The following is a 13,262-nucleotide window of genomic DNA, read 5'->3' on the forward strand; positions in this document are numbered from 1 at the left end:
TTTACACCGGAAGCGGAACTACGTCAACGGACTGCAGTGACCGGTCTTGGCCAGCAGGGGTCTCTCTTCTCACAGAGGAGAAAGTCACAGATGGAGTAAACTGGAAAATAGAAACAATCTGCATAATAAATAACATTTATCACAGTATGATTGTAATTAAGAAAAAAAGAAAAATAATAAAGACTTGTTCATGTTAATTTTCTGTTTAATAATGGCATGTTGATGTAATACAGCAACGCAAAGTCCACAACAACAAGCCTTCATTTCGTGATTCATTTTAATACTTGAATTGAAGTGGGAGCTCTTATCAGCGCACACACACACAGACACACACACACACAGACACACAGACACACACACACACACACACACTTACTTAATACCCAAATGCCTCGCTGCACACATTAGGTATTCAGACACACACTTAAAAACAAAACAACAAGCTGCAAACGTGCAAGTGCATGCACATAAACTCACATTAAACCCACGCTGGTTTCAGACAGACACAAAACACACACACACACACACACGTCTGCTGCTGTGTACTACCTGGAGGCAGCTCTGAACAGGTGTTCCCTCCAAAGCTGTGAGGAAACCTCTGACGAACTCTGCAGCAGAAACAAGTGCTTTCACACAATTCTCACTTTTTTTCCTGAGAAATCCTCCTCCCATCTGTGTCTCACCCTCCAACACGTTTTAATCTCCCTCTTTTCACTCTCTGACACTTTAATAACCCCCCGCAGACATATTTAATCCCCATACTTTATTTGATGAACCGTGTTCTGCTCTTTGCTTTGTGTCATAAACCCTTCAAACGCTGACAGGCTGGTGCGACCTGCTGCTGTCTCCAGACAATGTGAAGACTTATGGTGAAGTAAATATGTTTATATTACAACAAACATGGGTGTTACGTCAGACTGATGTAACAGTGCCTCAACGGGATTTGATCCCCACTCAATCAATGTGTCATTTCTCACATTTTATTGATGAATATCCAAACAGAAACACATCAGAGTCATACAAAGATTTTTGGGAGCAAATGTTTAATTTATGTGTAAGTTTTTTCTTTTGTCAATATGAATGAATTTGGACGCACTGGTGCCTCCTTGTCTCCTCGTCTCCTCGATCCCCCGGCTCTGAAAGCAAACCAACGTCCTAAAATGCATCTCAAGGAGAAAGGAGGCTTCTTCTGAGGAGCTGTAGGTGACGGAAAACATCGGTGGAAGCCTTTTCGGCACCGGTGACGAATAAAAAGAGGCGTGACGATGGACAGATGATGCAGCTGTTGCCACACGTCATATTTACTTGATGTCATTTGGTTAAACACCCGTTACCTCGGTTCCTCTCTCCTTCGCCTCCTCCTCTCGGTGGGACCAAGACACGACGGGAGGAAAGGAATCAAGGACGTACAAACTGGGAAATGGGAAAGGCCGGACGTGTAGTCTGCAGGAAGCTAAATCTTAGCTCAGTGTGTTAGCATGTAAACTAAACTTCACAGCATTCCATCCAACAGCGGGAGACATTTCACTTAAAACAAAACAAATGTAAACCTCATGGTGGAGCGAGAAAAATCACGATTTTCAAATAAAATAGATTTGACAACAATGCGTCTAAAATACTGAACACATTGTGGGTCACAATGCTCCGTATCAACGTTATTGGGCGGCAAGACGGATGATTATTGAATTAAAACAGGTAAAGTTGGACTTATGGTTTTCCCCTTTTTTCTTTGTCACTCTTGTTCTCTTTAAAGTTTACCCTGACTGCTTCCATCAGCCCGTAATATTGGACTTATCCATGTAGAAAGGAGACATTAATACTCCTTTCAACAGCTGCCATGTGCAATAATTAGCCCCACTGCTGCTAAGTGAACACAACGGCTTCACAAAATGGACGCTGCCTGGCACAGCAGCCGCGGCGTGATGTATTACTGTCCATTAAACTTGTTTTTATTCCCCTCCACACCCCATAAATGATCGGGAGGAGGGAGGGAGGGAGGGAGGGAGGAAGGAGTTGGAGGAGAGAAATGAGGCACAGAATAGAGAAAGTAGAAATCTGTAGGAAAAAGGATAAATACATGAGCAGTGAGCAGAGAGGAGGGAAAGAAAACCAAAGCTGTGTTTCACAACTTGCTGAATTAATCGCTGCAGCATTTGGCTGCAAAGTGTTAAAGTATTTAAAAGGGAGAATAATGTAAAGCTGCAGTTCAGTACAATGTCGTCATTTAAAAGGCCAGACTGTTTGCTTTCTTCTTCTTCTCTCCTCGTTATCTTCCCTCCTCTCTACTTTCCTTCCTTTCACCCTCAGATGGAAATGAACCTTCAGAGAGACAGAATGTTTCACCACTTAACATGTGGGCATCCATGCTCATCTCAGAGTGCTGCTGTGACATTTAAATATTTAGAGGAGTGTGAAGTGTGTCAACAGGACCGAGCATCCATGGAGAGCGAGAGAGAGAGAGAGAGAGAGAGAGAGAGAGAGAGAGTGAGAGAGACAGAGAGTGAGAGAGAGCGAGACTCACTCCCACATCAGCAGAGCTCTAACCAGTAAACATCAAACCGACGGGAGAATCAACGAGAGGAGGTGAAGAGCAGGAGGATGAGGAGAGGAAGTAATGAGGAAAGGTGTTAGTGTGTGCGCGTGTGTGCAGCTTCACCACCTTCAATATTTTAAACATCAACCTGTCATTGTCAACCTCACTGTGGCACCACGGTGCCTCTGTCTCACAGTGTTGGTTTTAAAAAGTATCTATATCCTCCGTTTGTATTATTCATTGTTTCTCACCCCAAAGTCTCCAATGTCTTGTTTTCATATTTTAGTTCTAAAAACACAACATTAACATTTGAGTTCAACATTCCCTCTCCTGAACATCAGCTCCTTCACCAAGAAGGCTCAGCAGAGGATGTGAGTTCAACCTGCCAAAGACACTGATGGTGCACTTCTACAGCCATCACTGAGTCCATCCTCTGCTCCTCCATCAGCACCTGGTACGCTGCACACACTTCTTCTATGGTTGCTAATAAAACAACATAATTGGAAAAGGGGGATCAAATATTTAAATCCTTTTAGTAAGTGAGACTGATTGTGAAAAACAGAGGACCGTAGAGGAGGAAGGTGGAGGTGATCAACAGACATTAACGTGAGCTGAAACAAAGTGTGGGTCATTTGATTTAGTGTAAAACACACTAAACTCTGAGGCCTGACGGAGCTCCAGCTCCTGTCCCAGTTAACAAAGAACATCTCTCACTCCACATAAAATCCCAAATCCCCTTGGCCCACATTTTATCAAGTAAAAAAAATAAAAAGTCAACATTGCACCACCACCAAGGCCATGCTCCATTTAGCGAAATAAAAAAAGAAGCTGTAGAGCCCTTGGCCCATTTAGTCAATGCTGAACACATCCATAAAGAGCTTGTACTCACATTCCCAAGGAGCTCTGCATTCCTGCAGGGAGTCCCCGAAGCACAAGGAGGATTAGTTTGATTCCACCATCATGCAAAGAGCGCCGTAAGAATTAAGAGGTTTTCATTCTCTGTGCACCAAAAGCCTGAAAGGGGCAACAAATAAAGATGCATGTTGACATCTTTGGCCTTGAAGGCGTGACAAACTTGCATTTCCTGGTCCCTGCAGCTAGGGGGAGGTCTAGGTTTACCGCTGAGCTGCACTCTGCTGCTGTGTCGTCTTGGTTGGTCTCTTCACTGCAGCAGAGGAGGAAGAGGAGGAGGAGGAGGAGGAGGAAGAGTCCGGCTGCTCACGCAGAGCACAACTCACTGCAGCGACACAGAGATCACATGTGACTGAAGTGCTGCTGGAAATGTTAGGAGGCTATTTTGGAGGCATTTGGAGAATGTTCATCTTGCTGATGTGATGCATTACATAGATTATTATATAGTGTTCTTGAGTAGTGCAGACTTCAAAGACACTCAGAGACGAGTGTTAGAACCCTTAAGGTCAGAGATCATATGATACTGACTGAGCGTGTGATTCACTATAAGCACCAGTTATTTGCATCACATGTTCAGTCTTTACTGACACCACTATGGGCCAGCTGTTCTCATCAGAAGAAGAGCTTTGTCGGGTGAAGGATGCGATGGGTTCCTTCCTCTACGACGCCATGTTGGGAGGCGGAGCCGTGCCCGACCTCGGCGTCAGCCACCCTCTCCTCCTGACCAATCACGACGAGAGCCTCGACTCCCGGGCCCGCCTCCAGAAACACCTGCGACAGGTCAATACAAGGGCCAAAAGGAGCAATATGACCACGCAGTTTAAAGTGGCTCTTGAGACGGCGATCTACTCGCCTGGCGTTTCTATTTCATTGAGACAGATGGTGAGAAGCACTGCGCCGGAAATCTGTCAACATTTCATTCATGTTCATTTCAGCTGCAGGGCGACATCGGGAACAAGGCGCCGACGTACCTGAAGGACCTGATCGGTCGACTGGCGTCCTTCTCGGACGAGCCGCGCCTGGCCGGCCTGGTGGGGTTGGCGGTGACCGTGGTGATGGATGTGGCCTACACGTCGTCGAAACAGTCGGGCGTGAGAGGGAAGTCTGCGGGGTCGTCGTCAGGCCAGGTCAGAGAATATTCTTTATATATATATATATATATATATATATATATATATATATATATATATATATATATATATATATATATATATATATATATATATATATATATATATATATATATATATATATATATATATATATATATAACACAAATAAATATGGTGTCTGATGTCAATAGTTTTTTCTCTCCTGTGTTTATGACTTAAGGCAGGGGTCACCAACCTTTTTGAAACGGAGAGCTACTTCAAGGGTACTGAGCAGTACGAAGGGCTACTTGTTTGATACAAACTTGCACAGATCACCTTTTAATAATAATGAATATATGTGAAGAGACTTTGATCACATGTCATTGTTAATTATTCCTCACAATAATTAACAATGATTGTGTATTTTGTTCAAAATCGCACCTGTTATATTTTTGTAAAAATGATAATTTCTAAAACAAATTAGGAAAATATTAACTGTCATATCTTCACATCATGACTCGTTTGTACTAACCACTACCTTCGTAACATTTTTGAACAAATCATGAACTCTGTCCCATGTTTATACAAATGATCAGTTATGTAAGATTAAAAAAATCAACTCTTTCACATGTTTAAATGAATCCTATTACATTAGTACTAATCACCACATTTTGGGAAATCTGGGTCAACTTTGCATTGCGCAATGAAGCCTGCATGCCGGCCTGTAGTCTGTAGTCACCAGCTTTTTTTTGGTACCTTTTTCTCCACGAATAAACTAGTAAAAAGTCTCGTCTATAGCCGAGGGGGGGGGGGAGGGGGGGGGGCTCGCGTGCCTCCGAGGCACGCGAGCGTCTTTGGTCGCCTGCGTTCAAACCTCTAGTCTGGGCCTTTTCGATCGTACTGCGTTGCCTCGCCTCTACCCCCGCCACCTACGAGTTGTTGCCCCGCGGCCTGTTCCGAGGACTGACGGACCTGACGACGGTGTGCGATCGCGGCGGGGGCGGCGCGTCCGGTGCCAACGGGAAGCGGCCGCCATTCGGAACCTCAAAACCTAGTGCGGTGCGGCCTCTTCCTTTTAAAATCTACATGAATGCGTTTTTGATTAAAAAAGAACAGAAACCACAATTTTAGACGGAGCTCCATGGGGACCTAGTGCTATTTTTAGAACATGCCTTGCGGGCGACTCGCACGGTGCCTGCGGGCGACCAGGTGCCCGCAGGCACCGTGTTGGCTACCTCTGACTTAAGGTGTAAAATAAAGCGTTGTTGTTGTAGCACTCATTTTGGCCACAAGAGGCTGAATTGCACCACTAATCTAACTTCTAAATATGACTAAAAGCATTCATGTTTTTTATCCGGGTGAGTTTTAAGTTCTCCATGAACTCTAAACACAAGGTACATATATCGTGTGTTATTAAGCAAAGACAATTAAAACTCGGCTTAAAGAAATATGAATGCTTTCAGTCATATTTAGAACACGGGGTAGTGGTGCACTTCAGCCTCTCACCACATTTCACCTGCATGAACCTTTTTTGTCTTTATGTTTTTTTACAGAAAAAATAATTTAGAAAGATGATCCTACCAAACCTTCTTCTCACCTGTTCTTAGATCATAAACAGGAGAGAAAACGATTTAAAATGCTTCCCCAGAACGTTTTCTTTGAACATTTTTTTTATGAGCCGGCTCATGATTACTGAAATCTTGATTTTGGACACGAAAGCGATGAAGGACCATAGAAGGTTTAGCACAGCTAAGATCAATGCATCGAATGTCTACCTCCAGCAGAGAGTCTGGGAGCTCCAGGAGGTGATGGAGGAATACCTGAAGCGCTGCAGGATCAACCTGAGTGACAAAAGCAGGCTGATCCAAGACTCCATCAGACTGGAGGTCCAGCTGAGCTTCACCCTCACCCAGCTGAAGACCTGTCTGCTGGGGGGAGACTGTGACTCCAGGTGTAGTAGCGTGGTGTCATGCAGTAAAGAACACTAAATAGTTGCATGGAGAGAAGAGAAGACTGTTCTCTGCTCCTCCAGGTCTCTGAGGCACTGGGCCAGCGGAGCAGCGTTTCACACCCAGATGTTGGTCCACCTGGCTGGTCTGGAGGGTCGGACTGAGCCGCTGGATGCAACGGCTGTACTGGAGCAATACAAGGAAGACCTGACCCAGATCATACCCGCTTACAGGTAACATAGTGGTGACAGCAGTCTGCTAAATGCTGCACCATGCAGACGTCAACGTTGATTTATTTGTAACTAGCTTCCGTACTTAAGTTCTTCTTCAGTGGTTCTTTTAACTCAACCAACAATCTTCTCCTAAACCTGACTGAAGTAGTTTTGTTACCTAAACTCAACTAAGTTGTTTCCTGTTTATTTTGAAATGTTGTATTCAGGTAACGAGCAGAAATTGACACGAGTTGCTGGACTTTAGTAGGAAAACAAATGGGGCTGCAAATTTGCAATGACTTGGAGAAAAAGTCATCGGTTTTAATGACTATTATTATTATTAAAGACGTTTAGGCAGCAACAAATAAAGTTGCATGAGACGTTCACGGAGCCTTTTTCCTTGACGATGGTTTGGTGGAGCTGGAGACGCTGTGGATGGACAACCTCTGCAGGAAGTGGACTCCACAGCTCTCGGTCCAACTAACAAAACCCTGAAGATTGTGAGAGCATGTTGTCAGACAGCGAACAAGCAGAGGCTCTAATAAAGCCCTGACAGAGGAAACCACAGCACCCGGCTGTCTGCTGTGAGACCAGCTCTCCATAATTTAATCCATTATTAATCATCATTTTTTTAATATATGTAATTTATTAAATTGTACACATTTTCAAGACAGTTTGTCCTCAGAGTGTCACAGTTCAATCAGCCACAGCGTGAAGTCGTGGTCCGTGGACAACGACCCTTTCAGACGACTTCTGTTTGGTTAAAAATCGCCCAAATCGTAAATGTAAAGGCTCTTTTTGAACTGCAAACACTGCAATGTTTTCTCTGTGTGTTTTGTGTTTTCGTCAAACGTAACCTGAAGCATTCGCGGCCTCTTCGGGTGGTTCCCTTCTCCTGAGTTTGGAAGTCGTTCTTCTGACTTCGGTGTGTTCATGAGCTTTAGGTCGTTCAGTGGAAACAACGTGGACGGTAAAAAGGAGAGGATGTGTTGTACGGCTGTATTTTTATTGCTTCGGGCATTATTTTGTGTTTCACTAAAATATTGCTTTACGGTTGGAAACAAATTTTTCCGATTATTCCGACACCATATATTTAAATAAACTAGTCAGTTTTGAAACCATTGTCTGTTCTTCCCCCATTTCTCCCTGTCCTCCCCTTCTCTGCCTTCTAGGCGTTATAAGTCGAGTACGGTGTGCGTCGTGAAATGTCGGGGGGGTCTTCTGGCGTCATGTGATCAGTCCAGCGAGGCGCCGGAGGACGGAGCCATGACGGGCCTCACTGTGACGGACAGAGAGACGGGGAGGACTGTGACCGTCCCTCTGTCGGCCATGAGGACGGAGACAGGTACACCTTCTCCAAGGAACAAAGAAAACTACTTTTATCAGTCAAGTTACATTTAAAGGGACAGTTCACCCCCAAAATCAAAAAGATGTATATTTTCCTCTTACATGTCGTGCTGTTAATCTAGATTATTTTAGTGTGAGCGTTTCGGAGGTATCGGACGCAGAGATGTCTTCTTTCCAATATAATGGAACTCGACGACACTCGGCTTGTGGTGCTCAAAGCGCCAAAAAATAGATGAAACTGATGAGATGATGGATGAACTCAACACTAATGTCTCTGAAACAAGGACCTGGCTACTGAAGCTAACACACAAACCTTGTTGTGAGCAGTTAACGAGGATTTTTAAAAAGAGAAATTAATCTTTTTGGCTCTTTGAGCATCACAAGCCGAGCGACATCGACGGACAATATCTCCAACACTCTGCTACTCACACTTAAATAATCTAGACTGAGTAATAGCCTCACATGTAACAGGAGAAGTATGTGTCTTTGGTTTTGGGGTGAACTGTCCCTTTAACTGACCTAAACTGAACTCAACAGACGGAAGAAGAAGAGTCTCAGGTCCTGATGCCACCTCTGAAACCACGTCCTCCTCCATTAACCTGGACCTCATCACCTCAGATCAGTACGCCCAGGCCTACCTGCACCATCTGTTCTCTGATAAGGGACCCGTGGCAAAGCTGGAGAACTACTTCATCAAGGCCGGTGATGATCTGAGGACACCGAGGACTGAACCGGGATGTACGAACACGACGGGGGTGAGAAACGGGGGAGAGCAGAGTGATGGAGTGCATTTAAGAGGCCGAGCGGAGGGCGTCGAAGGACAACAGAGAGTGGACGGAGGTGACGGAGACGAGACGCAGGAACGTGAGCAGAGAGATGAAAGTTTGCATCTGAGTATTGTGGAGACGCAGCCGGACGAGAGCCTCCATCGCAGCGCAACAAGCTCATGAAAGCCAGGACGGGATGAAGAGAAACAAACTAAACTCTGCAGCCTCGTTTGTAATTCATTCAGAACCCAGTTATGTTCAACACACAAATGAAATATTATAACGGTGGGTTTTTACTCAAAATGCACTCGAAAACCATTAGCAATAAAATAATAATTAAATATTGTATGATGTGTTTTTTTATTTCCTGTTCATTACAGTTGTCGGAGAATCTGAACGCGAAAAAACACCGAATTAAAAATGACAATAAGAAGTCTTTAGTGACCTTTTTAACTTGTTTTATGTTGCATGAAAGGTGGCGTCCTGAGTTTAATATCCTGCGTAGATAATCAATATAGATGATTATAAGATGGTTGCATCATTAGAAAATCAATCAAAACAGTATTTCCCATCTGGTGACATTCAGATCCCTCGTCCATTCCAATGGTTGAAGCTAGAAATCTTCTATACGACACAATATCGTGTTTAAACACAAATGATGTACTTTAAACACAAATGATTAACAGATCAAAATGTGCCTTACTCTTCCTCCTCGCCTCACGGGCGGCCATGTTTGCTGAAAGGGGGCGTGGTTCTAATGCAGGCCACTTTTGATGACGTGGCACACTGTGATTGGCTTTCAGACATCCAGTCAAAAAGGTGTGTTTATTTGGGTGGAGTCAGATGACAGTAATCGTAGATCTATCAGTGTGTAAGTGTTAGTGGCGTCCCCTCAGCTCAGCCCCTCCCTTTCCAGGGTGGTTGAAGAACTACGGTGGCCTTCAGGTCGGGAAAGTTATCTTTATGATTTTAGTATAGTATTTGATCAACTAGCGTCTGCAGAGCTCCAGGCTCGTGCACCTCTCCCGTGTCCATCTTGGTTCAGCATCACTTCTACTTAGTATCTTAGCGTGCATGTTTGAGTCATTGAGCTCCCCTCCCGTCCACCAACAGTCGTCTTTTTGGATATTATGAAGTACGTCACTTGTCCTGACTGTTGCTTCGTCACGTGGATGCATTTATTTCATGTGTCCACCACGAATAAAGCTCATAACTGACTTTCCTTTGGCATTATTTTCGTCCTGAGCGACACGAAAATAACAATTTGTGAATAGATTGCATTACGTAACTATTTGCTGACCTGCGATGATACTGTGCTGCATATAGAGTATGTTCTAGCTGGCTAGTAAGCTAGTTTCATTGTGCTTTCATTGAGATCAGATCAGAGTTCAGAGCCGCTGCACGCTCCACAGCTCTACATGTCAATATGTCATTTAAATCTGTACATTAATATAATAAAACCGAGTGGTATTTCTGGTGCCGACTAGCGACAGCAGCAACGTTTAGTCGACTAACTGCACACAAACGCTCAGATGTTTGAATGATCAACCAGTCAGAGTCAAAGCAGACGTTTGAGTAAACTTCTGATGTGAATCCTGAATCACAGCAACACTTCTGCCTCACCTTGAACATGAACATGAAGGCGCACTCAGCTCGGCCTGCGACAGAGATGACAACATGCTAATTGAATTCTTCTTCTCTTTGAAATCTTGAATCCACATGTGGACGTGGATCCTCACATCGGCTGATGTGTGACGAGGTCAGTTCTGTAACCGCGTGCTATACTGAGACACACATTCATATATTTAGTATCAGTGTGGCTCGTAAATATAAACCTGAGCTTTTAATGACGTAAACATACTTATCTTAATATAATGTAGTAAAACAGTGACGTACTGAGCTGCCTTTTCAAAAGCTTGGATAGATTCTCTTCCCCACATCAAAGTCTTGTTACTTTAGAAAAGTGGACTCAAATCACACGGAGACGTCTTTCTGGTGTCCGCTCGACCTTTCGTCCTGAATGTGAAAAGAAACGCTCAAAGAAGAGACATTCTGAGTGACGTTCACAGGAGAGAGACGGGACTCGTCGTCGAGTGTTTGTCACTCAGAAAAGGTTGAAAGAAGATGCTTTGTCTCTCAGCATCACGGTGTGCGATGAAGCAGGTGGGCGATGCAGCGCAGGAAGCAGCTCTTATGTGGCGTCGCTGGCAGCGCTGTGTGAATGTCAAGAACGAGAGAGAGTGTGTGTGTGTGTGTGTGTGTGTCTTTATGTATTGACATCAGGAAAATGTGGAGAATCCAGACATGTGCAAAATATTCTGTGCGAATTGAAAAGGAAGGTGTGTGATGGTGACTGCAGAAAGAAAGAGGGGGAGTGGTACAAGGTTGATGGTTCTTCTGTGTGTGTGTGTGTGTGTGTGTGTGTGTCAGGTCTCGCTGGCTGTCGATGAGTCACACTTCACAGCTCCAATCACTGGTCTCTGCTCTGCTAATGTTGTGTGATTAGTGTTATTACTCTCTCGCTCTTTCACTCTCTTCCTCCCTCTCTCTCTCTCTCTCTGTCTCTCTCTTCCTCCCTCTCTCTCTTCCTCCCTCTCTCTCTCTCCCTCTCCCTCTCTCTCTTCCTCCCTCTCTCCCTCTCCCTCTCTCTCTTCCTCCCTCTCTCCCCCTCTCCCTCTCCCTCTCTCTCTTCCTCCCTCTCTCCCCCTCTCCCTCTCTCTCTCTCTCTTCCTCTCTCTCTCTCTCTCCCTCCCTCTCCCTCTCTCTCTCTCTCTCTCTCTCCCTCTCCTTTTCCTTTTCTCCCACCGGCTATCAGATTATTGTTACTTTATAATTCAATGTAATATAAATCGGACTAATGAAAAACAGTGCATGTGATTCACAGACTCACTGCAGCAATCTTTTGCATTCTATCTTTCTGCGCTCGTGTTCATTTTTGTGAAGTTGTTAAATCTCTCTCTACTTTCCATCTCTGATATTCAGAAACATCTTTTTACTTCCTGGTATCTCTGTACTTTATTCTTGCAGCATATCCTGAGTTTTTCAGCTCAGTTCAGATTGATTTATACATAAAGACGTCTCTACAGACATCAGAGAACACGTTGACGAGGCTGACTGGTCTCAACCCATCCTGATAACTGCACAATGTAAAGTCAAATCATCACTTTTTAAAAGAAAGAAAGAAAGAAAGAGTCTGACTCCCACTAACAAATAACAACTAACTTCTGCACCATTAAATCCTACCGTGTGTTTCAGACGCCTCGTGTTCACGTCTGTATACGTCTGTATGCAAACTGTCTTTTCAAAATAAACCTCCGTCTTCACAGGAAACAACTAAGTTACGTTTAGGCAACAAAACTACTAAGTTAGATTTAGGAAAATATCGTCGTTTGGGTTGAAATAACTACAGAAGTGTCGCTACTGAACTACTCAAGTTACGTGAATAAATCAACATTTACTTCTCGTGTCACACGGGGATCGAACAGCGGTCTGCTGGTTGAAAGGTTGACGTCTCCCACCTGTCGTGTGTGTGTGCGTGTGCTTTTGCAGTCTTCATTCACCTTGTTCATGATTACGTGGATAAAATACAAAATGATTTCATGGGATATCTACAGATTAGGCGCATTATTTTCAAAGGTGTCGCTACGAATACTGGATGAAAAATATGCAAAATCTCTCAACAGAAAACAAGCCCAAACTGTTGACCTTGGTCAGAAACCCGTGTGTCCATGTAGCGACTGCAAACATCTGGAATATCATCACTGTGTATCACATTATGGGTTCCTCACGATAAGAATCAACTTCCACATTCCACATTAAAACATATTGATTAATGCAGCTTCAAGAGTGGAATAAGATGAAAGTGTTAAAGCGTCATAGCGGTGGTTTCTGCATGTTTCAGCCCGTTAGCTCAGCACACATCATCACAGAGCCACACAGGCTCTTAGCTGGATTTCTGTGACTTCGGATTCAATTCATTTTCCCTGAAGGGAAATTAACTCTCACTGACGTGGAACCTGCTTGAGATGGATAATCAATCACAGACAACATTTATTTATCAAAGGACCATTATTGTCAGCTGTGAGCAGGGACCGTCGCTGTTACTTCACGGATGCCTAAACACTCTGAGATTTGGATTAAAGTAACTACAGAAGTACTGAAGTGACAAATAAGTCAACGGTGTCTTCTGGTTTCACACGGGACACTTGAAATAACAAGCTAGTCCAAAATGTAAAGCTTTGGTGTTTCACTTTGACCTCTTTACTTAAAATGGACCAAAACAATGAGGAGGATGTTGGGTAGATATAAAGGAGAATAAATATGAAATAAAATATAAATCATGCTGCTCTTTTTACGATGTCAACCTGTCCTGCTCCACGATTACGTGGATGTCATACAATTAATAGACAAATATACAAATTACAGAGCATCACTTTATGTCGTTATCGCAA

The 13,262-nt window shown here is 43.9% G+C and overlaps 1 protein-coding gene across 2 annotated transcripts; it reads left to right on the forward strand.

The window, feature by feature from the left end:
• The first annotated feature begins 3,730 nt into the window (after positions 1-3,730).
• On the forward strand, positions 3,731-9,157 carry LOC142935199 (uncharacterized). Of its 2 annotated transcripts, none has more exons than XM_076079404.1 (6): positions 3,731-4,225; positions 4,381-4,572; positions 6,318-6,487; positions 6,569-6,718; positions 7,870-8,042; positions 8,582-9,157. In XM_076079404.1, exons 1-6 carry the CDS (start codon positions 4,040-4,042, stop codon positions 8,992-8,994), a joined length of 1,284 nt encoding a protein of 427 aa, XP_075935519.1. In that variant the 5' UTR covers positions 3,731-4,039; the 3' UTR covers positions 8,995-9,157. The 2 variants fall into 2 exon arrangements, with proteins under 2 accessions (XP_075935519.1, XP_075935520.1); XM_076079405.1 differs by having other exon boundaries at positions 6,321-6,487.
• Positions 9,158-13,262: the final 4,105 nt, after the last annotated feature.

The sequence above is a fragment of the Anarhichas minor genome, unplaced genomic scaffold (assembly GCF_050575085.1).
Source record: "Anarhichas minor isolate MPS153535 unplaced genomic scaffold, ASM5057508v1 ptg000072l, whole genome shotgun sequence".
Lineage (NCBI taxonomy): Eukaryota > Metazoa > Chordata > Actinopteri > Perciformes > Anarhichadidae > Anarhichas > Anarhichas minor.

Excerpts from the sequence above, each read along its gene's own strand:
- LOC142935199 (XM_076079404.1), top strand. The coding sequence starts at position 4,040 with ATGGGCCAGCTGTTCTCATCAGAAGAAGAGCTTTGTCGGGTGAAGGAT. Across the intron at positions 4,226-4,380 it reads TCCAGAAACACCTGCGACAG|CTGCAGGGCGACATCGGGAA; the intron begins GTCAATACAAGG and ends TGTTCATTTCAG. Across the intron at positions 6,488-6,568 it reads GGGGGAGACTGTGACTCCAG|GTCTCTGAGGCACTGGGCCA; the intron begins GTGTAGTAGCGT and ends CTGCTCCTCCAG.